This window comes from Canis lupus, chromosome 36 (genome assembly GCF_048164855.1).
Source record: "Canis lupus baileyi chromosome 36, mCanLup2.hap1, whole genome shotgun sequence".
Lineage (NCBI taxonomy): Eukaryota > Metazoa > Chordata > Mammalia > Carnivora > Canidae > Canis > Canis lupus.
In genome coordinates, this window is record NC_132873.1 from 13,313,697 (window position 1) to 13,339,203 (window position 25,507).

General features: G+C 36.9%; 1 protein-coding gene across 22 annotated transcripts in view; it reads right to left on the reverse strand.

The window, feature by feature from the left end:
• Nucleotides 1-5,853: 5,853 nt before the first annotated feature.
• Nucleotides 5,854-25,507, reverse strand: part of MAP2 (microtubule associated protein 2) — a 294,178-nt gene continuing 274,524 nt past the window's right edge. For 12 of the 22 annotated variants that reach the window (XM_072812954.1, XM_072812952.1, XM_072812964.1 and 9 more), the window contains 4 exons: nucleotides 17,226-17,318; nucleotides 15,140-15,221; nucleotides 10,168-10,280; nucleotides 5,854-9,754 (listed from right to left, as the gene is read on the reverse strand). In XM_072812954.1, the coding sequence (XP_072669055.1) occupies nucleotides 9,539-9,754; nucleotides 10,168-10,280; nucleotides 15,140-15,221; nucleotides 17,226-17,318 (504 nt within the window). In that variant the 3' untranslated portion in view covers nucleotides 5,854-9,538. The remainder of the gene's footprint in view (nucleotides 9,755-10,167; nucleotides 10,281-15,139; nucleotides 15,222-17,225; nucleotides 17,319-25,507) is intronic. The other 10 variants (XM_072812966.1, XM_072812961.1, XM_072812958.1 and 7 more) reach the window with 1 other exon arrangement.

Below are 25,507 nucleotides of genomic sequence, written 5' to 3' on the forward strand. Positions count from 1 at the left end.
GATGACACAAACAAATGGAAAGATATTCCAGGCTCATGGATAGGAAGAATTAATATTGTTAAAATGCCTATACTATCTGAAGCAATCCACAGACTCAAAGCAATTTCTATTAAAATAAAATAACATTTTTCGCAGAACTAGAATAATCCTAAAATTAGTATGGAATCACAAAAGACCCTAAATAACCAAAGCAATCTTTTTTCTTAAAGATTTTATTCATTTATTTGAGAGAGAATGCACCTGAAGAAGTATTAATGAGTCAGGGAGGGGCAGAGGAGAGGGAGAGAGAGAATCTCAAGCAAATTCCACATTGAGCATAGAGCCCAATGCAGGTTCAATCCTACAACCATGATCCCTTGATCATGACCTGAGACAAAAATCAAGAGTTGGATGCCTAGCTGAGTCACCCAGTCACCCCTAGCTAAAGCAATCTTGAGAAAAAAGATAAAAGCTGGAGGTATCACAATCCAAAATTTCAAGATATACATAGAATTGTAGTAATCAAAACAGTATGGTACTGGTACAAAAGTAGAGACATAGATCAATGGAACAGAATAAAGAGCTCAAAAATAAACCTATGCTTCCATGTTCCATCTATGACCAAAGAGGCAAAAATATACAATGGGGAAAATACAGTTTCTTTAACAAACAGTGTTGGGAAAACTGGACAGCTACATGCGAAAGAATGAAACTGAACCACTTTCTCACACTGACACAAAAATAAACTGAAAATGGATTAAGAACCTATATGTGAGACATGAATCATAAAATTCCTAGGACAAAACACAGGCAGTAATTTCTTTGACATGGGCCACCCCAACATTTTTCTGGATGTCTCCTAAGGCAAGGGAAACAAAAGCAAATGTAACCTACTGTGACACCCAAAATAAAAGGCATTTGCACAGAGAAGGAAACCATCAACAAAACAAAAAGGCAACCTACTGAATGGAAGAAGATATTTACAAATGATATATCCAATAAAGGATTAATATCCAAAATATATAAAGAACTAATACAAGTCAATGTCAAAAAACAAATAATCTGGTTAAAAATGGGCAGAGGACCTGAATATACATTTTTCCAAAGAAGACCTCCAGATGGCCTACAGACACTTGAAAAGATGCTCACCACTCATCATCAGGGAAATGCAAATCAAAAGCACAATGAGGGGCACCTGGGTGGCTCAGTCAGTTACGTGTCTGCCTTTAGGTCAGGTCATGATCCCAGGGTCCTGGAATGGTGCCCCTTGTCAGGCTTCCTGCTCAGCAGGGAGTCTACTCCCTCTCCCTCCCCCTGTTCATGCTTGAGCTCACTTGCACTCTTTCTTTCATGCACTCTCTTAGATAGGTAGATAGATAAAATCTTTAAAAATTACCACAATGAGATATTGCTTTCTACCTGTAAGAATCACTAGAATCAAAAAGACAAGAATTAACAAGTGTTGGTGAGGATGTTGAGAGAAAGGAACCCACAAGCACTGTTGGTGGGAATGTAATTTGGTGCAGCCACTGTGAAAAACAGTATGGAGATTTTAATATTTCTATTAAAAATAGAAATACCATATGACCCAGTAATTCCATTACTGGGTATTTACCCCCATTCCCAAAAATAGTAATTCAAAAAGATACATGCACCCCTATGCTTATTGCAGCATTATTTATACTAGCTAAGATATGGAAGCAACCCAAGTGTCCATTGATAGATGAATGGATAAGGAAAATGTCATACACACACACACACACACACACACACACACACACACACACGGAATATTACTCAGCCATAAAAAATATGAGATTTTTCATTTGCAGCAACATGGATGGACCTAGATGGCATATGAAAGAAGTCAGATAAAGACAGATCCCATATAATTTCACTTATATCTGGAATCTATAAAACAAAAGAAGTGAATAAACAAAAAGTAGAAATAGACCCACAAGTGCAGAGAAAAGATGTGCCAAAAGTGTGGGGGGATGGGCAAAATGGGTGAAAGGGAGTGAGACACAGGCTTCCAGTTATGGAACAGGTCATGAGGATGAAAGGTGCAGCGTAGAGAATATAATCAATGGTAGTATAGTGGTGTTGTATGGTGACAAACGGTAGCTATACTTGTGGTGAGTAGAGCACAACGCATAGAATTGTCGAATCATGTTATACACCTCGACTAATGTAACATTGTACACCAACTGTATTTCAGTTTTTAGAGGATTGCTCTTTCCATAAATGATATTGTCTATGAGACATAATCCTCTTTCATGATTTGCTGAATTTTTTAAATTTTTAATTATTTTATTTTATTTTTTTGATTTGCTGAATTAATGGCAAATACACGAACATTCTTCTAGTCCATTTAGTGCTCAAATTTGTATATAATATATATTTGTTATCTTCATTATTGACTGTCAGGAAAATTGCTTATTGGAATATTTAATGAGATCAAACCTAATCTATCAGACCAGATGGTACATCTTGGACTGCCTGCTCGAAATCAGGCTCTGCCCATTAAATTTTTGGGGAGAGGTGGGGAAGAGTCAAGGCAGTTTATTGGCCCCTGAGCAACCCTCCTCTGCCCATTAAGTTTTAAACAACCTTTCCATGCTCAGTTTTCTCATCTGTAAAATGGGGATGCTGATAATTAACAGTAGTCATAGAGTTAATGTATGTTTGTAAGGATGCTTGGAAGAGACAATCACTAATTATAAAATTAATGTTTATGCCCACTTCATTTGGGCTTCTGGTGGGTTTTAGGTGGAGGCAGATTTCAGTAAAGATCACAAAAAAGGCTTTCCCTTAGGCATCGTTAAAGGCACGTTGCCCCCATGGGGCCTGTCCATTGATACTATTCTATTGGTGTCGTCAGGAACCCCATTACCTCCTCAGTGCCTTTTGAGTATACAGATTTTAAGAGTTAAAGTCCTATGGTTACTGCAGTTCCCATAAGCAACCCTGGTTCTACCCAGAACCAGGGAGTTCTGGGTGGAATGAAGCCAAGGTATGGCCACTGAGCACCAGCTGTTCGCCTACCAGTATGCCAGAAAAGACACCGCCTCCTCTGTGGGCTTCCCGTCTTCAGACTTGGAGGAGAAAGGCAGTGCAGGGACAGGGGTAGGCAAGGGACAGCTGTGGCTGGCTGACAGACTGCTAGATGCCAGCATAGACCACTGGACTTCCTAGAACAGCTGGTAATGCACAGGCCAGTCCTCTTGAACCCCTGAGGGGATCATAGCCACTGGTGATACCCTAAAAGGCAGGACTTTGGGGGGACTGGGACAGATTTTGGAGGCTCTCTGCTGTATAAAGCATTGGCCTTACAGGACTTTGAACTGGGCGAGGTCTATGGAGGCCAAAGATGGGCACTGGTAAGGGGAAGACTTGGGCAGCAAGTCTTTCAATATTCTAATAACTTATTCAACTGAATAAGGGGTGTTTTGGCTGAAGATCAGCCCTGGGCTTAAGACCACATCACTTGCTTGACTGGGTTGGAACATCTTTCAACTAGGTCTTTTTTCTACTTCCAAAAGTTATAGGCAAGTACCTCATAAGTGCAGTTCTACTAAGATAGCCTTAGTCATTTCTCAATGAGATTTTTTAAAATCATAGAGTGGGGAAACAAGCAAACTCTGCTATAGTTTTCTTTTTCCTTTGCTTTAATGAAAAATATAGGTGGGAAAAGAATCTTAAGTGTGTTTATCATGGACAGGAAAATTACCGGTTGTTACTGTCAAATAAATATATTAGTTAAAGGTTTCTTTTTTTCTTCCTTGAGATAGAGCAGAAGTCCATTAAACATTGCTTCCCCGGGCTCCCAGAGGATTCTGATCTGACCTATCCAACCAGACCCTTCCCTCTCCTGCTTTAGGATTAGGGGTTTATTCTTTTGGGTTTTTGTTTCACAGAATGAGGAAAAATTTGGGAGGGAAAAATGAGTGGATCTACACCTTTGGTTACAAACTAAATCTCTAGTACCTAGAGTAATGAGTGACAAGTAAGTGGTCTGAGAGTAATAACTGGCTTGGGTGGCCATTGTGGCCAAGTTCAGGGAACAAACCCATCTCAGCATTCACAGACCAGTTCCAGCCAATTGATGCCATGAATGTTGGCCCAGTATTGCCAAACTTTTGAACTTTTGAATGATCCAAGCTTGAGCGTGTGTGTGTGAACTTTCTTGAGTTTGAAAACATTGTGCAGGCCAAACAAAGCACATCTGGAGGCCACAGGTCTATTACCTCAACCAGGCCCCGGGCAGGAGATTTTAATGGAATTTGAAGGATTAGAAATGGGAACAGCTGTGGTATATTTGTGATAAAAGGCACAAGAGAAAAAAAAATCAGGTCTTTCTGGAGTGTGTGATGCTTCTTCCACAGATTCAAGGAAACCTAGTAAAGGACAGTGTTTTGAAACAATTTTGGGTTGCTAGACTGTGTACTTTTGACAGGGACAACATTCTATCTCTGAATTATGTAGGTTAAAGTTCTACAAGTACCATATTGTAAAAGAAGAATTTTTTTCTATACATAAGCTACATAGAGGGTTATTTTGCAATCCTACATTATATCTGAGTTACTGGTCTCAAGGCAAGTAAAATATTCTTTGTCTTGTTAATTAATAAAAAAGAAAATCAGGACTTTTTTGTGATTTGTACTACCAGACAAATATATGTCTAAATCAAGACTTTCTTGAAGTATAACATGGAAACTAATTTAAAAAGCCAACTTATTAAAGCCTCATGATGTTGGCTATATTGTACCAAACCTGCATTATTAGCAAAGGAAAACTGAAGACAAGGTGATCCCTCCATTGGTAGAAGTAGGTTTCAGCCAAGTTGGAATGCCAGCTCTGGTAAACCTCCCAACACAAAGGCATTTCTTCCACCAGTCATAAGCTTCTGCCACTTGGTAACTAGACTCCGTGACATCAGACTTGGTGACATGACTTCTTACAGTCTTAGAAATAATTCTTACCTGTTAGTGGGCTGCTGAGGAGCTCTTTCTCCTTGGACTAGATGAGCTGAATGCTTCTCGGACTTTCATGAGCAGATAGATGATTCACCTAGGGGAATGCTGGAAGTTGACCTGGCGTGGAGCTTTGTGAATTTGCATGTATTACAAGGTCCCAGGTAAAGCCTGAGCACAATTTGAGTAGCAAGGAGCTAAAGGACTGAATAAATATAGAAAATAGGGCACGTGGACCTACAGGATGTCTGCATTATGACCTGCATAGAACAATTCCTAAAGCCTGACCTTACTTAGAAGGGAACACTTCCTCTTCACAATTAGTTTATGTAGTTCAGATGGGGCCCCTGCTCTTTCATCTCCTACCCCAACTGCTCCTGATAGAGATGAATATGTGATCCAACCATGGGTAATCAGCAGAAGTAAGCAGGTGACCCAAGATTCAATGATTTTCAGGCCCTAGATCTTGGCTAGTGCCAGTGGGAAAGAGGCTTTCTTTGGTGGGTCGTGAAACCAGGAGCTTCCAGTGACCGACATGGAAGGGGTGCCTGACTGAGAATAAAACCAACAGAAAAAGCAGGGCTAAGATTCAGAAAAAGAAAGATTCTTAACATCTTTTGAATGCCTGGATCCATCCATGCCTGAGGCCTGCCTTCTTGGTTACTTGAGCCAATAAATTTGCCTTTATACCCAAGCCAATTTGCTTTCAGTTTCTGTCACTTGCAACAGATAGCATTCTGCTAAATATAGTAGTAGGTAAAGCCTGATGCACTGTGGGGAGAGAATTGTAGCCTTCTCATCATAATTTTTCCTTGGTTGGACTGAGCAGTGTGTGTGTGTGTGTGTGTGTGTGTGTGTATATTCCCCCCCCCCCCGAGAAAGCACAATCTGAAACTGAAAGTTAGGTGACAAGCAATTTTATTTTGCAAAACAATCACTATACAGCAACAAATACATTTGCAAATTTTGATTGAAAAACATGAACTAACTACAACCAGCCATTGAAGAAATGCCTTTCTATGGTAACAGGCTCTAGAATTATCAGAAGAAAGAAACCCCCCAGAGATTTGTAGCGGCACGTTGGAACCTTGGAATCCCAGCATACAGAGTATACTTTTTGTTGATTTTTTTTCTTTTTGCTAAAGTTGAAGTCGATTTTCATGATTGACATTTTCTGAGTTTAAAAATAAGTTCTTTCCTGCAGAGGGACTTGGCCTCAACCTACACACCCAGGCTAAAAATCCTAGGTGTAAAAAAACAAACATCAGTGCTGATTTTAGCACATCAGTTTTGGAAGGAATGCCTAGAATTTGCCTTTCCAAGCCATGAATCTATTTTTTTTCTTTTTGGCTACTTAGTTTGTTTTCCTCATTTTTGTGGCATGAAAAATAGGACAAAAAGTAATTGTAGCAATGTCAGAATCAACCGCACTGAGATTATTTTTTTGATGTTATATTTTGGCTGATGATCCTATTTCCTGCTGTTTCACTTTATGAATGTGTGGAGAAGGCCAGCTATCGCCAGCAGATTCTTCTATTTAGTGAAATTCTCTCTTCAGCCTTCTTCAGCCATACCTAGTTGGTGTTACACAGGTGTCTTGCTTGTGGGTGGGATTTCAGCCTATCACCCTGCTGGAACTCAGCAGGAGAATCCAGAGAGAGTTGGTTCCTAAATGAACAGGGCCTCTGAAACTCATCATGAACTCGGATCTTTCCTGCGTCATTATAAGATACCCAATTATTGGTTGCAGGTGACCCAGAGAGAGTGAGTTCATTGGAGAAGCTGGCCTTTTAACTCTTCACAGCTCTGGATTACTTATGTATCTTTAAACAGGTTCTCAAAGGCTAAAGCCAGAGAGAAACTGGCAGTAATAGATCTAGAATTGGAACTATGAAGCTTTAATTTCTAGATCAGCGTATGGGTATCCCCACAAGAGTGGTGTTCAAAAAGCTTAATTTGTGTCGTTAATCTTGAGTGAAGGCAAGATAGGTTCCACTCCCTATCCCCATAAGAAGACATTTAACCTGTGTGTTTCTCTCTTCTTATCGGTACAAATGATCAGTTTCTTTTTGTTAACATTATAAAGAATCACATTTCCATACAGAGGAAGGGCATTTATTCATTATAATTTTGCTGTGATTTGAAATAAACATTTGTTTTAATGCCAGATCTAATATCTTAATGCTTTATATAAACTGTTTTGGGGCATGTATTTGTAAGAAATGGAATTCTAAAATGTGTAACATAATTACTTATTCTTAACATTTATAAAAATTTAAACCAGGTTGGTAAAAAATACTTATTTTGTAGGTTAAAACTGTTCTAACCAGCTGTTAACTTCTTTCTAGAGAACTTTAATCACTATCTAACACTATCAAACATGTAAGAAAATACCACAGGTCTCCACACAACTACTCTTTCTTCTCCTATTTCCTGGTGCATTTCCAGGGAAGCTGATGAATAAAATGCTTAGATTGGTCAAATCCACATCACAGCAATTCTTAGGCAGAAAACAGACACATCCATAGTCATACTCAGTTTCTAACTTTTTGACTGCTGTATAAAATAATTGATTTATAAATATTTTCAGACATGTTTGCTCATGTAAAACCTCTTAGTTGAGAATGAATGCTATGTTTTTGCTCCGAGAATTTTTTTTTTTTTTTTTTTTTTTTGGTGGAAGTCATGTTGGTTGCAATATCCAGTGGATCATAAAATGGCACCCGTGTTTCTCTATCTTTGCATCCCTTGGCTGTCTTCTTAGACGCTATGATACTTCCTCATTGCCTCATCCATGCTCATCATTTCTGCCTACATAGTCAGGAATTGATTTGGCTCATGGGGATCAAACACCTATCAGACCATTTGCCTTTAACTGTCCAGATCCAACCTACCAGCCCTGAGCAAGAAAAAGAACAGATAAAATACTAAAAAATATCCACCCAGACTGGTAACTGATTGCTTATTCACAAGTCTAAGATGAATGATTTATGAGAAGAATTAATTAATTTGTGATTTCCCAGACTGTAGATTAAGTCAGACCAGTGCTACCTATTGAGAAGTTGTACTAAATCATACAGTGTTCCTTTACAGAGAGCAATGTTGGAATCCTGAGAGAAACTGATTTGGAGATCTGAATCTCAAATGTTTAGTAGCTATAGCTTCTCAAAATATTGTACTTGTCCTTTCTGATCAGGTGATCTTTACTTTGGGTAAGGAAGCCGAATATTTCCTATCAGATCATTTCATTAGCGGGCACTGTTTTGAAGGGTGGAACAACATGTCCCAATGGACTCCCTGCGTTAGTTTCAACTTTAGCAAATGGAAAAAAAAAAAAAAAAAAGAAAGAGAAATTTTAAGAAGTCTGTTTCTTGAATGATTACAGGAATAAACCCTAAACTATTCCATGATTCAAAATGAGATAAATCCAAAATCTTAAACCAACAATCTGTAAACCCTTTTAATGTATAACTGGACCCACCCCCACAAACTCCATATTGGTGAAAGCAAAGAAAAATAAATTTTCCTAGCATCACGGGAGAGACTTGTATCTGGCACTAAAACAGGGTTACAGCTCTGAGTTGTTACAGGAAGCAACTTCATGCTAAAACTTTTTGTTCTTTTTTAATGTATTTTTTTTTTTTAAATAGGGAAAGAACCCTGCTAACATCTACTTTCACATACCTAAAATTGCAACACCAAAGGGTGCAGGAGACACAGATACTGTGAATAAGGAAGTATAATATTCAAGTATATGAGGAAGTATCACAAATGGCCACAGAGAAATATATATATATATTTATATCTATAATACTGTATCAAACAGATGGAAAGGGAGTATGAAACTGGTAGTGTGGACACAAATCTAGCTGATCAACTGACATTCTAATCAGACACGAGTCCATCCTAATGAAAAGTGCTTCATTCCTAAGAGATGCACTTTTATACCACTTCCTCAGCCACAGCTCAAATGCTTCGTACCTATTTTTAATTAGTTAAATAATTTATTGGATTGACTTATACTCTGATATAATTATCCAGGTCCCAAATGTTAATAACTTAACTGAATCTTTCTTCCCATTTATACAAAATAACACTTTAAAAAAAAAAAACTTATTTCTTACATGCTCTTTCCTTCCTGCAATCAGACTCCTTGATTTAATTTAACCTGTAATAAGTTAAAATGGGCAGCTTTTATCTTTTCACCCAGCAACAGAATAGTGAAATGAGCAGCTTGGATTTCAACAAGGCCTTTCAGAATGTATTATGGATAGCCTTCAGGCACATGAAAGGTAAAAATGCAATTTTTTAAAATAATAATACTCCATGCAAAACAGAGCAGAGCAAAAATAATTGTCCAATTGTACTCATGTAAAGCCAGTGTCTTCCTGTTGCAAATGGAAATCAAGTCAATTTCTGCATATACTATTCATTGTTTTTTATAAAATTGTAACAATTACTACAGTTTGGGAATGAGATTATTTATTTTACGGTTTGTAAAGAATGAATATAACACCTGCTCAGAGCCCACTCCTGCCAAGAGCTCATGCCTAAATATGATTATTTCGCTGCTAAATGAGAAATATTCACAAGCCCTGCTTAGCGAGTGCAGCAGTGACATCCTCGGCCAGAGTGGCCAGCTGAGGGGATTCGAGCAGGTTGATGCTTCCAGAAGAGGAGACATTGCTGAGTCGTCGGGGGGATGCCACGCTGGATCTGCCTGGGGACTGTGTAATGATCTCAGCTCCGTGGTCCACACGGGCCTTCGCATGCTCTCTGAAGTTCAACTTTTGGCTGTCGATCTATTCAAGACAAGCATCAGGCCTTGTTAACTTACGCATCCCAATTGGCCCCTAGATCTTTCACTACATCTCAGAGCTGATGTCAACGTCACTTTTGTTCAGCTCTATCATTCTTACTTCCTATATGCCCGGGTCTTCAATCTGTGATTCGATTTCTTTTTTAAGATTTTATTTATTTATTCATGAGAGACACAGAGACAGAGGCAGAGACGCAGGCAGAGGGAGAAGCAGGCTCCATGCAGGGAGCTGGATGTGGGACTTGATCCTAGGACCCCCGGATCATGACCCCAGCCAAAGGCAGATGCTCAACCATTGAGCTGCCCAGGTGTCCCCATCTGTGACCCATTTTGATGAGTATTTCAGAAGGATTTTAAAAAAAGAAGACAGGATCAGCTCACAACCTTGTTTCTTACCTTGACATTACCACCTCCAGGTACATGGTGGGCATTGTCAAGTGAGCCAACTTTAGCTTGGGCCTTTTCTTTGAAATCCAGTTTCACGCTCTCAATTTTCACACGCCCACCACCTGTGAGAAGAGAAAGGATTTTAAATGCCTTGCTACAATGATATCTTCTACTTGTGGTGACTATGTCCCAAAAATAATTATAATAGACAGACCATCATAAAGCAACACACTTAATTTACTATCCTTTTAACCATGAATGTGAAAGGACTTTTTTAGAATTTTAGTCTATACCATTTTTTCCCATATCAACCAAGGTAATGACATCCTTCTTATACCATGATATGGCTTGACCTACATATTAATATCTTTTTTCTTCTAAGCCAAACAGAAGTTTGATTTCTAGATGTTTCCAATGCGCTTATTTATTTTGAAACTCATCATACCTACCTTTGCTTTTCAACTAATAAATTCTTCTTAATAATCTACCCATGTCTAACCTAAAATATCAGAGGGGCTTTTCTTATCTGTATAATAAAATTCTAAAAATAACACACTGAAAATATCCCATTTCATCCTTTCTAAAACTTGGAACATTTAATCTGTTATTCTTAAGGGAGCAAATAAAATTGAAATGAAGATCTTTATTCTTCATCATGGTAACAGGTCACTTTTCCAAAAAACAAAAACAAAAACAAAAACCTATTAAATTAGGATGGTATATATATGGGTAATATATTCATTTGTAAATTTTCAACATTAATGGCTTGACTGATGAAATTAGATTGGAAGCTAAATTGTTTATAACCAGTGAGCTTTGAGAGTTTCCCATTATCATTAGTGGATGAGGCAATAGGAAGACAACCTTAGGAAATGCTACTTTAAAAAAAGAGACAGAGAGTGAGGAGAGGGAGACATGCAGACTCTCCACTTAGTGGGGAGCCTCTTGGGGATTAATCCCAGGACCCTGAGATCATGACCTGAACCAAAATCAAAGTCAGACACTTAACCAACTGAGCCACCCAGGTGCCCCAGGAAATCCCCTTCTTGTATAGATTGCATAGGACCGATCTGACACTGACTTTGATCTAGCAATGCGGAGACAGTTTTGACCATGCTGTTTCCCTAAATGCCATTTAGTCTGAAACATGAGGATCTGCTGATAGTTAAAAGAGTGCAGAGTGGTGCCCCTATCTCTGCATGCCTTTCCCAGCTTGTAAATGCACGGAGTTCAATGCTGGTAAGTATCCATTGTCCTTTAGTCTGTCCTTGAGCACTTCTGGGGGTCTGCTGATGTCTTTGACCTGAAAAGAACCTAATCAGATCCCTTTACCTCTCCACCTGAGATTTGCTTTCACTTTCATTAGTAATTTGGTTTTTGCTGTGCACATTTCTTTGGAAGGCCAGTGGTAAATGACATGATCACCTACTATTACTACTACATCTCTCTTACGATTTGGACTGGAAAGAAACATTGGAAAGATTTTTCAGTTTTGGACTCTTGATGCTTATTTATCTCTGTAGGTCAAAAAGAAAGGTCTGTTAAGTCTCTACAGACTTAGACCTTATGGTATTTTTCTTATATGATACCTAGACATTTATATTGACACTCAACTACCTGTCCAGGGACCCCTTGAAATAATATGGTGTTATTAGATTACATTTTGAAGATGTATCCATTCATTCTTCTCCTGAAGCTTTAGGATGTGCACAATGTTATTTACTTGTGTTTATAGGAGACATATACTTGTCCCTCCCTCAAAATATGCATTATTGCAGGAACTCTTATTCTTCCAACATTTCACCTGGTCACATGGGTCTCACGTGTTAGTTGTGATGGGATTAGAGTGATTCATAAAACACACTTATTTTGGTTAGAACCTGGAGGATGTTGAGTTTAAACTTAATGAGATCAACTTTCTTGGGATCTTTTCTTTCTTTCTTTTTTTTTTTTTTTTGCTTCTAATAAAAATGGCCTTTTAAAGCTTTCTTTTATGATTATATGTTGTGTCAATATAATCCTGTTAAAATTTTTGTTGAACTCTATTTTAAGGGAGAGAAAAAAATGTAATATTGACCCAAAATATATTCACAAAAGGAAGCTTAAGAAGTCTGTTTTTGTTGAAATCCTACTATAAATTTTTATTTAACTTTTAGAGAAGCCCATCTGAATTCACAGATCTATCCCTTTGGTTCTGAAAAATTTTGGCATTCACCAGGAGCAGTAATTGTGAAGGACTATAACTTTTACCAAGCTCCATATGTCCTAAAGTTGGGCTTCCACATGTTGAACTGTTTCCTTTATTTTCTTCTTGGATATTCCACATTCCAGAGTAACTTTGTGAAAAGCTCACCATTGTCAAGGATCATTGTATTAACACTTCTCTGTGAAATTAGTCATCTGATTCAGTTCTTATAAAAGGCAGATCTAGATTTAGAAATAGGTGGGAGTCCATGACAATAGTCTTTTATGACCAATAAATCTTACATAGACTACTTCCTTAACTATGTAACATTTTCTTGTGTATTGAAAGTCCAGTTGATTTGGCTAATGGAATATTTGTTGTTTAAATTAAAGGATCTAATATTTTCTTTTGCATCTTGGAAAAAGATAGACGGTATGGCCAAATACTTCAGTCATATTGTTGACACAGTGGTACAGAGTCAACTAAGTGTTTGTAAGCTTGAGTTATAGACAGCAGACTTGTGAAGATATGCAATATGTGACCATGTCCCCACTGCCTCAGGAATGACAGAGAAGCTAATTTCAGTGTAGCAGTTCCAAAATTAGTACTGAAGATTGTTGGGGAATATCTACAAAAAGACATGAGTGGTGATTGACCTAAAAGCTGGACCTGGGCACTTAGAGGCTTCTCATTCCCTACCCTGTCCTTGGAATGGGGGTTCTTGTTGTCTTTCCTGCTCATAGAGGCTGCTTCCAGAACAGAGCCTTGTTATAATGATGTGGTGTTGAGAACACCTACACTGTATACATGACTAAACCCGGTTAAGGCCACTTTACAAACTTTTAAGATTTGGTGGGTGGGTATGAGAATCCATCTTGCTGCTGTCCAGAGAAGGCTCATATGTAAGTTTCCTTTACTTATTAAAACTGCCACCTACCAACCTGGAGTAGCCTGCCTCTTTCTTTGGTTTCTCTCTGTCTTCTGAGTACTGGGGCCAGTTTCAGATTACAGCAGGAAAGCAAAGTTTCTACTCTTTATGAAGCAAATTTAAGAAAGGATAGAGTACACATGAGAAGATACAAACAAAAGTCAATTCTTGAAATGATATTCAGGTTTTCTAGTATTAGATGCAAAACCATAAAGTTTCTACTCTTTATGAAGCAAATTTAAGAAAGGATAGAATACACATGAGAAGATACATACACCAGGGAAACTCCTAAGAGGTCTGTGAACCAATAGAGATTCCATCTACGCATTCTCTAACTCCTTGACTTGCTTTATGAACATCTTTGTCAAAGTGAAGCCTGACTTCTAGAAATGTTTCCAACGCATTTGTCCATTTTGAAACTTATCCTGTTTATTTTTCAACTCATAAATTCTCTTTAATAATCTTTCCTTGGTCAGAAATCTTTTTGGGTTCAATCGTTCTTATACTTTGTTCTGGATAACATTTGAGACAATGATTAATGGGAATAACCTATTACCTCATTTAATTAAGATATCAAGCATACCAATGGCTTCCTCTTGTCCTTTTATAATTCAGTGGTTATTCTCAAGAAAATTACAAATTTGACAGTTGTCCATTGTTTACATATGCATGGAGGTAGAATTTAGCAAAAATATAATAATGATACTTAGAAAAAAATGACTCATAATGTTAGATTTACACTTTAAAGAGGAAAAAAATCCCAACAAATAAGAATGTAAATTGTACTTTAGAGTACTAGTCCTATACAATACTCTAGAAAAACAAGAGGCCAATGGTTAAATAAGTTGAGATAAGCATTGCATCAAGTGATGTTCAATTAAGCACTGCATTCTGCTGAGAATTCATAATGCTTATTGACCTATAATAGGATTTGAGAAATTTAGCAGATAAATACATTTCATGAGCTTTGCCTAAGCATAATTTTTATTTCACATATGTAGACAAAATACTTCCAGGAAATCTTTGGAAATGCTGCTTTCAATCCATGTAATTATATCTGAATACATGACCCAAGATATTTTATAGACCATATATTTCAAAGGAGTTCTAATAAGCATGTTGAGTACATGCATCTTATTTTTTTAGCCTTTTTTTTAATAATAAATTTATTTTTTATTGGTGTTCAATTTACCAACATACAGAATAACACCCAGTGCTCATCCCGTCAAGTGCCCCCCTCAGTGCCCATCACCCATTCACCCTCATCCCCCACCCTCCTCCCCTTCCATCACCCCTAGTTCGTTTCCCAGAGTTAGGAGTCTTTATGTTCTGTCTCCCTTTCTGATATTTCCCACACATTTCTTCTCCCTTCCCTTATATTCCCTTTCACTATTGTTTATATTCCCCAAATGAATGAGAACATACAATGTTTGTCCTTCTCCGATTGACTTACTTCACTCAGCATAATACCCTCTAGTTCCATCCACGTTGAAGCAAATGGTGGGTATTTGTCGTTTCTAATGGCTGAGGAATATTCCATTGTATACATAAACCACATCTTCTTTATCCACTCATCTTTCGATGGACACCGAGGCTCCTTCCACAGTTTGGCTATTGTGAGTACATGCATCTTATATGCCTTTTAATTTTGAACCTGTCCTATGATATGTGGCCTCTTTGTGATAATTGACTTTACTTGTCCAAATGAAGATGGCTTAAAGTTTCTAACTTAAGTTTCTGTTAATAAAAGCATGGGTTTTCAGTATTTCAAGACATGTTTCCAACTAGATATCTCACAACAAATATTTTGCTTGTCGATGTCTTGAGCAATTTAATATTTCCCAAATTACTAAGAAATATTTATTTACCTGGCCTGTGGCGGATATTCTTCAGAGAGCCACATTTTGATGTCACGTGGCTTAAGTCTATCTTCTTGGTAACAATCTGTACCTGTATGAACCACAGAAAATACACTTAAAATAGTTGAGACATGGATAAGTCCCCAAGCTCATACATAAAATCCAGAAACATATCCAAACTCACAACACACAACAACACAGAAACCCAAACTGAAGTATATATACACACATAGGAACATACACCCTCCCAGTGTCCTCCCACATTTGGTTGGAGAGAAGGACCAAACTGAAAGAAAATCCTAGAATAGAAGATTTTATTAGTAGAAAACAGATCATGCCACAAGAGGATAGAAACACCTGGATTAATAAGGCAAGCTTCCACTCAGAGAAAGAAGCCACACTATGTTAAAACCTTTCCATAAGCAAAGAGCCAAGTGAAGAGATGAATTATTCTTTAAAAAATGATTTTTAGATAAAAGTAACCAATACTGCTCATAGATTCAAGAAGACCAACATTGCTTTAAGATATAATAAGAAGAAAGCTCAAAGCTTTTCTAAAATATTATTGTCATGTCTTGGCTAAATGGAATTTTCTTATACACCAAATTATAAAATGGTGGCAGCATTCTTTTTCTTGTGTTTTATTGAAGTTATTTCCTCTTGCAATGTTAGAAATAGTGCTTTTCCAATTGTGGTCCATTGTCCATTTGCATCGGAAGTACAAAGGTATTATTAGTGAATTGCACACTGTGGAAATGGGCCACAGAATCTGCATATTTGAAAAAGTGATTCTTTTCTAGAGGAAAATTTAAGAATATGGTTTTGGAGGTTGGAAGCTCCCTTACTTACTTTTAAGATTTTTAGTTACCTCAGTTTATCCTTTGTCATATAGCTGTTTTGGCCAGCAGGGCCTGCAGTAGAGAATAGGGGTCACTCTTGACACCCTACAGGTATTTCCCAGGACTGAGACTGCTTCTGGGAGAGTACCACACAGTTTGCACTAACAGTCAGGACACAGGGTGGAGGGCAACCATGTCAACATAAATACTGATCCTGAGGCTTAGCCTAGCTGCCTTAAAGGAGCCTGGCAAACCTTGCTATGGACTTCCTATGACAATGACACTTTCATGCCCAGCAGAACAACTTTGGGCAACAGGTGACAGCTCCTGGTAGAAGGCACTTGCTGGTCTCTCCCCTTTCACTGCTTGACTCCATCTCTGCCCAGTTGAGGAATGAGGAGCCAAGAGTTATTAAACAGGTAAGAATTCTGGACTTGACACTCTATAAATTACTTGAGTCACAAATGGCCAGAATCTGAAGTTTAGGTGACAGAATCCATAGAGAGTCAGCCTGGGTCACCTTTTTTTTTTTTTTTTTCCTAAATAATTTTGTGACGAACCATGCTTACTTTACCTTGAGTTTGCCTGCTTCAGCTCTGCCACAACTATATTTGAGAAATATGGATTCATCTTTTCCTTCTTCTCAAAGGATATTATTTCCACTCAATTCAAGACACAGGAAAAAAAATCCATCAAGACAGTTTATCCTGGGACTTGAATCCTTTCACTTTGAATGACAGATGAACTGTGCTTCAGTAGTTTTGCATTATTCCAAACATTGTTCCTAATTCTCATGAATAGTGATGCACAGAAGATTGACATTACACACTGTGAGTACTTTCAAGTATATCAGTCTTTCCCTCAAGAGTAATTTAAGTGGAGCTATAAAAGTGTGTGCCGGGCTGGCATTTGCAGGGGAGTAGAAACAGCACGAGGAGGTACCTGGAAGCCAGAGGCCAGCAATAGAATTGGCCAGAAAGGTGGGTTTCCCATTCCCCTGAAAAACATGGTGCAGCCCATTAACATTTTACTCCTCAACTGAAAGCAAGCCACTTGCGGATAATCTTACAGGGAAGGATGGGAAGCCCACCAGCAAAACTGCAAGTGTGACAAGCTCCCAGACCCGGGCACACATGGAGCAGCAACAAGAAGGCGGATGTGTGTCTTGGGAGAGAGGCAGGAAAAGAGACAGTGTGCTGGCTGTGCAGATGGCTCCACACAATCAGGATAGTTATCTAATAGAAGCTTCTACTTACATTTCCGCCCCCAGCAGAATGTTTGATGTTATCCTTGGAACCACATCTGGACTGAACTTTGCTAAAATCGATCTTCTTGTTTAAAATCCTAACCTAAAAGGAATTGGAGGTAACTTCACTATGCATTTTTCTTTCAATATGCTGGGCATGGGGGAGCCAGAATGGGTTGCTGCCAAGGAGGCTCCAAACTTCCTCCCACTGATGTAATCATGTAAGAGAAAAAAAACTAACCCTGGAACTGGAGAACAGATCTATTATTTAAATATGAGCCCCTACTTCCCTGAATCCTCAAGGGCCAAATGTTCAAGGACTTTAGATATCCAAGTTGTTGGCAGGTGTAACCTGGAAACAATTAGAAGAACAGAAAAATAAAACTTGGATCATCTGTGACTGGGAGGCTTCCAATATTGTGGGCCACACTGGGACTCAGTTGCCACTCTATGAAAGGTCTCATTGTATACTTCAGTGTAGTTCTCACCCTATCCCCCTTTAAATCCTATGTTGTCAGCCATCACAATTATAAATTATCTGGTACACTTGATTGTATTACTGGTCCACGTAGCACGACTTGTCAGGCTAATGCCACAGATGACGGTTCTTATTCATCCCAGTGCAAGAACTCTTGCTTTCCCAAGAGGGTCAACATGGAGGCTCAGGGCCTCCTCTGCCGAAAGGGTTTCACTAATGTCTTGCACATTTGGCTCAGTAGTCTTCTGAAAGTCCTGTCTCTGACAGCTGCTCATAAACAGCCATAAGTCTTGGATGGTCGGTGCAAAAGCACTCTTTCTATTATTTTAGAGAGGAGCAAACCAAGGACCGTTGTTTGTTCCCTAATAGCAGGTCATGTAGAAGCAGTCCAGGCCTTGCCTAGGTCCAAAAGATTTGAGGTTAGGTGTTCTATTCCTATTTTCAGAAGTTTGATAGTCATCTTGAAGACAATAGCAAATCTAAAGCTGGACAGATATTACTCTGGCGTAATGTAATGTGCAAAGTAATAGCTCTTGTGACTTCTTCCATGTGTCTTAAATTTTGAATGTTTTGGAGGGCACATGAGCAATGTAAGCATGGAAAGAAAGGTTCACTTTTGTTGTTTGTTTGATTTTACTTTGGGTACTTCTACTCCTCGCCACGTATCCCCTCAATAGCTAAAGAGGAATTACATTTTCAACACTTTAGGGGAAAGTTTGTCCTCTTATTAAAAAAAAAAAAAAAAAAGCTAAATAAGCATATCCTAGATATACAGCCCTTTCAAAGAATGGTATCACATCTCTTATTATTTGCAAAAAAGAGTAAAAAATTCAAGATGACATTGAATCCTTAATATTTTTAACTAGACAAAGCTTAAATTGCAGTGCCTGCCTGGCACTGATAAGAGAGCTTGTCCCTTACAGGGGAAGATCATTGACAGCTCTCATTGGCAGCCCAAGGGAAGGGACTCTTGTCAAAATCTGAAGTCAGGAAAAATGATGATTGGGTCATTCTGTAGAGCATGATAAAAATTCCAATTTAAAAAGAAGGGGGGAATATCACACAGAGTCTGTATCTAACAAATATAGTGGCATGCTAAGAATTTCACATAAAACATAGATGTGAATAACTTTAAGTCAACAAGGGCCATTGCATTTCAAGCCTCATAGATAAATTATTTTTAGAAAGCAAATCACTTTATTTTTTCAAATAATAATATTTTTATACCCTCTATAAGTCTCTATTTTGGCAATGAAATAGAATTTATCTAAGCCATTTTTCTAATCCTTGGGGATATATCATATTTCATTTGCAAATTTTAATTTAGAGATCATTAGAGTACCAATCAAGTGAGTCATTACCAAGTGATCAAAAGCTAAATGTTAGATCTGATTCACTTGTTGCAAAAATGGAAATTCCAAATTCAGTTGCATGAATCTGTTTGACTCTAACATTTAATCAACTGGCAATTTTTATGATTTCTAAAACAAATGATGCAGACCCCAAGGGGGCATATTGCCAGTATTACTTAGAGACAGTTTAAATTGTAAAATCTTAAAACTTAAAGGTTGACTTCTGATTTTCCCCAGATTTTCTAGAGAATCACAGATTTTCTAGTAAAACACTTAGCTGGCCTTTTTTGATGGGAGACTTTCCCAACATATGTCAGGTAGGGTATGACATTCACCATTTTCTTGATGGTTAAGAGACAGAAATGAAATCACTTTGGGCACGGGATGCTGGATTCTCAGTAAGATTTATGCCTGACAACTTGCACCTGAGCACCCCCTAGTCCGTGTGATGCAAATTTATGCTTTAGCAAAATTACAAAAACTTCATGTTAAAGATCTCTGGGATCATTTACTAATAATTAATATCTTAGAGAGTTAATTCTACAAATACCAGGAGTCCTCAGACACCTTCTATAAAATAGAAAAGTAGATGGCTGCTGTTAAGGATAATACTTTATTCCAGACTAGTTTTTTTTTTTTTTTTTTTTAAGTCAGAGAGTCAAGATTTAATTCTTTGTGCTCTATGGATAGGTCTAAATACAAATGACTTTTTTGGGGAAGGAATTTACATTGAGCCTTTATTTATTTATATGTCAAAGGAAAATCATTTTTAACCATCTTAGAGTTGGTCTAGAAAAATTTAACCAACTTCCATTTGATGAACTAATTTTCTATATTCATTATATAGAGAAAAAATATTTGAATAGTTGTTATCCAAGGTTAACCCTAATCCACATTTTATCCTTGTTAATTGCTTTTGATCAAAATTTTTGGTTGCACTACTAATGCAAAATGGGGTGATTTGAGAGTGTGACAATCTTTCCTTCTGTATACTTCACAGTGAAAGGGAAAATGTATTATTCCAATCAAGTGAATCATCTTTCTAAAGCTCTGTCTTGTTCAAAATTCTCCCAAAGTCTCTATTTCCTATTAAAATGCATCAAAACTTCTTAGCTAGGCAACCAGGATTCTCAGAAATTCTGACTTTTGAGCCTTCTCAAAACTTCACATTTTGGCCAGACATTACATTCCATACGTTAAGGACTTATTTACAGTTTCAAGCTTGTTCCCATGTTTTCCTTATGTTATTATCTCTTGCTAGAATGCCCTCATTCCAAGTTGAGTCTGGGACTCATCATTCTTCAAGGATCAGCTCAATCAGTCCCTCCTATCGGAGACTCTCATGGACAAAGGTTGGTGACTTGCTTGTATTCACAGTTGGCTTTTCATTCACATAAAAGTCATATAAGCATAAAGAGTTAAAAAGAATAGGCTAATGTAATTGAATAAAATGTCAGAATTATTTTATTTTACTTTTCACTAATTGTATCTTCCTCCACCATGCAAGGGAAGCACAGTATAGTGACTTTCTGGATATTCCTGGTATAGCTCTTGTTAGTTTTATAATGACAGTTCAAATGAAATGATATGCCAGTGTATTCTCTCTGCATATAGGTTTAAATGCACCTTTAGAGAAATACATCTCTTTTTTCTCCAAATGAGGTTACTCTAGGAAAGGACAGGAAGGCAAATTGTAGGATATGTCTATAGGAAAGAACAAATCTCTCTTACTAGAGATTAGTTGGAAATTTGAAACATGTAAAATGAAAGAAAATGTAACCCTAATTTATAGCATTTAGTAAAATAATTTATAAACCAGAGGCATCAATCATAGTGCCAACTTGCATTTCTTAAGCAATGGGATTTTGATTTTTTTTTTTATTTGACATACTCGATGCTGCTTTCTTTATCAAGAGACCCATGTGTCAGCTCAAGATAGCAAGATATGGAGAGTAACTGGGAGTCTAGAAGTTTGTATTCTGTTCTTGGCTCTCCTGCAAGATTGTGCTACGCTCTACAGGCATCCTCTAGGTATGAACCTCAATTGCTCTATCATTTCTTTCTTCCTTCATCCAATGTTGTCTTAGAAAGAATGCTTTCTTTTTCTTTTGAAAGGGTAGTGGTGAGTGACCCTTCAACCTTACCAGGGATTAAGCTTTTCCTTTGGCTTTACCTCATTTCTCAGAGTGTTTAAAATGAAGCCTTTCCTGTCCTTGGATTACAAAAACACTTCTCTCTCTCTCTCCCCCAAAAGTATTTCCCATTCCATAGCATTCAATTTTAACAAAAGCTATTTACCTCACCTATATAGAGTCCTAAAGTATCATATATTAAAAAAATATGACCACATCAGATATTTCTGAAGAATGAAAATTTTTTGGAATAGATTATGTTTTTCAAAGATTCATCTGTTAACAACCCTGTGCTCAGATTACAATGCATACAAATTTCATAATCTATTCCAAATTTTAAATAGCTCTGCCTATACTGACCAATAACATCTTCCAAACTCAATGGATCAGATACAGGCAATAAACATACTGGAATACACATTTAAATAGAAAAACAGTTCATGTCAAATGTACATTTCCATGGAGCTGTAAAGGAAAAGGATAAATTAGGGGGCCCATTAAGGTGTCAGACCAATTTTTCTATGCAGGCTGTGCCACACAGCACAGAAAACAGAACCACATTAAAAACCTTGAGGTTGAATAAATCATGCTGAAAAATTTGTAAAGAACTGTTTGGTGGAACAGACATTGAGTTATGCATTGGCCACATTGTGAAACATTGGTATTACATTTTTTCTTCAGCTTAAATTTTAAAGAAATTTTAAGGAATAGAGGACCAAGTGTAAAGGCAGTAACTTTTAAAGAGTTTGTTGAAAACAACCTGAGATTTAAGGCTGTTCCCATGTTCTTGCTTGGCTTGTAAATGGACAGCAAACAAACAAAAAGGAACTTTATAGGTCTTAACTTTGTAAGCCCAAAGTAGTAATTCTTTTTCAAAGTTTTTTTAAAAAATAATTAATGTTAATGAAGCTTAACCCCCAAATTTTACATTACTTTACAAAATATACTTGAATTATAGTTATAAATATTCTATTGCATAAAGACAGGATCTGTGATACCAAAGAAATTTCATTTTGAGAAAATATTTACTTTCTCTCTCTCTGTCCCTCATACAAACACACACACACACACACAACCTTGTCACGATAATATAATGCATTTCAGTGAACAGTTTTCCTTCATGCTGGGTTGACAGTATTTTAAAGCTCATGGGGTATTTTATAACTTCTTATTTAGCACTTATTTGTAGCCCAATGAGATGGAAATAAATGGCTTGTAAAGAACTTAAAAATTACATAAGGGTAAGGCACTAGGGGAAGATGAGAAATGAAAAAAAAAGAAGCCACTTCTTTTCTGCCTAGATGATAGAGACCTTGCCTTGTTGTCTCATTCCCTTTTTCTCATATAGTACTCAGCAGGGGCTTAGTAAATGTTTGACAAAATGATACTCATGTGAATGAGAAATAAATCTAAGTAAGTTTCAATTCTTTTTTCATTTAAAGTTTTATAAATTTACTTCTATGTTACTAGCATTCAGTAGGCCCTTCACAAAGGTGGCCATCATAATTTTATATAACGTGAGAAAAAAAAACCTGTTTCAGTATAATTTATTACTTGCCTCCAGCATTAACTCTATTTTCTCCTTGAATATAAAAATGAAAGCAACTTATTCAAATTAGATGCTAAAGGCCTAAAAAAGCCTCAAGATAATGCCTGAAACTTTAGAAGAAAATATAAAAAAGATTCCTCTCTACATTTCACTCATTTCATTCTCTCCTTCCTCTCTCTAGTGTCCCTTCTTCCCCAGTTACATTCCTCTTACTTCAGAAGCATTGATTTTTTTACTTAAGTTCAGCTGGTCCTTTGTGGTACAAATACTTATGGAATCTATTAGAATAACTAAATTAATATTTTTAATGAGCTGTAATGCGAAATACTACCATACTCTAAGTAGAACCATGCATTTGAGAGTTTAAAGTGACTTCACAGTCTGCTTATGTGAGGTATTGCTACATTATGATGGTGCTAATACATTAAATGAGATGGTGCTACAAAAAGAAGTATATTTTGTCTATTCTTATAAAAATAAGAAACCTGAGGACCAGAGAGGTCAGTATCTAAGGTCACATAACACTTTAATAGAAAAGTTGTAAGAGGAACTCAGCTCTTATATCCTGGCCTAATATTCTTTTAGCCAAAATTCACTGTGGTCCAAACATGGAAAGTTTCTTTGCGTCATAACTATAATGGCACTAAGCATTCACTTCATTCAATAAGTCACTAGAAAGAATGCATCTCTCCATGCATATGGTGTACTACATTCATTCAACTTTCACTCAACAGATAGTTATTAAGCACCTACTATGTACTGGATCCTGAGGACAAGATGGACCTCATCCATGATTTTGTGAAGCTTAGAGTCTAGTAGGTGAGACAAGATAGACATTAAATAACTAATTTTACAATGGGATACTTAATTACAAGTGTGGTGAGAAGCACTGGTTATATTATAGGGAGTACATTAGATCTAGAAAAGAGCAGATGCAGGGAGACCAGTTAAAGAAGTTAATGACTATTGCAGTGACATGGACAAGGGATAATGTATCCTGTACTAGGGTGGTGCAGAGCAAACTACGATAAATGGGGCAGATCTAAGAGCTATTCTGGACACAAAGAATGCATTACTTTTCATTACCCTACATTACCCTACAAAAGATACTTGAATTAAATTAACACAATGATGGGCAGGATATGGGATGAGGAGCAGGAGATGAAAAGATGATTCTTAGGATTTGACTTGGCAAAGTCCTATTATTTGAATAGGTATAATGATATTTAAAAAGAATAATTTAACTTTCTACTCTAAACTATCTATGTGGCATCAACCACATTAATATTCTTGCTGTTCCTAAAACATGCCAGACATCCTTCTACCTCAGGGCTTCTTCGTGTGTAGTTTTTTTCTGCCTGAAATACTCTCCTCCAGTTCTCTACATGGCTCAGTCCTTGGCTTCCATAAAGTATTCAAATTATCACCTCCTCAGGGTTTTCCTAGTCACTCTATCAAGAAATGTAATCTTTCCACATAATTTAAATCTCTTCTTTGATTTGTTGTTTTTCTCATTTTGTTACATATGTTTTCTGATAAAAATTTTCTGACTTGTTTTTCTTACTAAAATGTAAATCCTATGAAGACAAAAATTTTTTAAAAAATTGTCTGTTTTGTTCATTGTTGCATTCTCAGTACCTAGAATACAGTATGCAATATAATGGGCACTCAACAAATACCTGTTGAATAAATGATGAGTAAAATGAATGTAAAACTCTGTCTGGAACTATTGAGGAAATATAAGACAGCCATCATTTATTCTAAAGGTGCCAAGGTAGATTTTAAAATTAATATTTCATTATTTGTCCTTGACATTATCTATAGGAATTTGAAAGCTAGAATCTATACTCTATTTCAAAACATTGACTTTTAGAATTATTTAAAAAAATAATCAGTTAGTGTAGGAGAATACAAAATATGATGAGAAATGCAACATAACTGCCCAGATTTAATGATCTCAACTTTTCAGTAGTGTATTACTCTAACACATTATTTGCATAAAATTATTTCACATAAATATTATAAAGGACCCAAACCCTCAAATTTCAAACCTGGTGAAATAAAACCTTGGCATGCAGGGAATGTTAAAGTATTGTCAGTCTCCTGTTGTGCAACAAAAGTTAAAGCAAACAAAACAATGATTAAGGTGCATTAAATTGCATACTTTTAGACAAGTGATTCTTCATTAAACACAAAATTATAGAACTTGAATTTATAGCTCAGCCTTTAAAGGATTGATATTAAAAGCCCTTTATGCAAGATGTGGATAATATAAAGGCTTCCATTTCTTATTCTATGAAAATGTGAAAGGTGGCCTATAAGGAACTGAATATCTCTGACATCCAATATTCCTTAATTCAACAGGTCCATATAGAAACGAGAGACAGAAGATAGATTATTTCTAGAATGCGAGGATATAGGTCCTAGTCTAATGGATTTATCTAAGTAAGTTTTTTAAAAAGATGCTAGGGCAACACTGACTGGGAAGGTAATAAACTGACAAGTTCTATAAGATTCTTTATATAAAGGAGAAGTACTGTTCTCCTCTTGAACACGAATGACTTGCTTGAAGACACCACCATCTTTTTAGCCTATCTGACCTAAAAATGACTGACTGCTCCATGAATGAAGGAGAAGTACATAATTCACAAGACAATCAATCAAATCCACAGACATGGCCTTGCAGAGATCATGATCTACCTAACCATTCTATCCAACGACTATAAATGCAAACAGCCTTTGTGAAGCCACCTCTCCAGTAACTCTCAACTATAACAACTA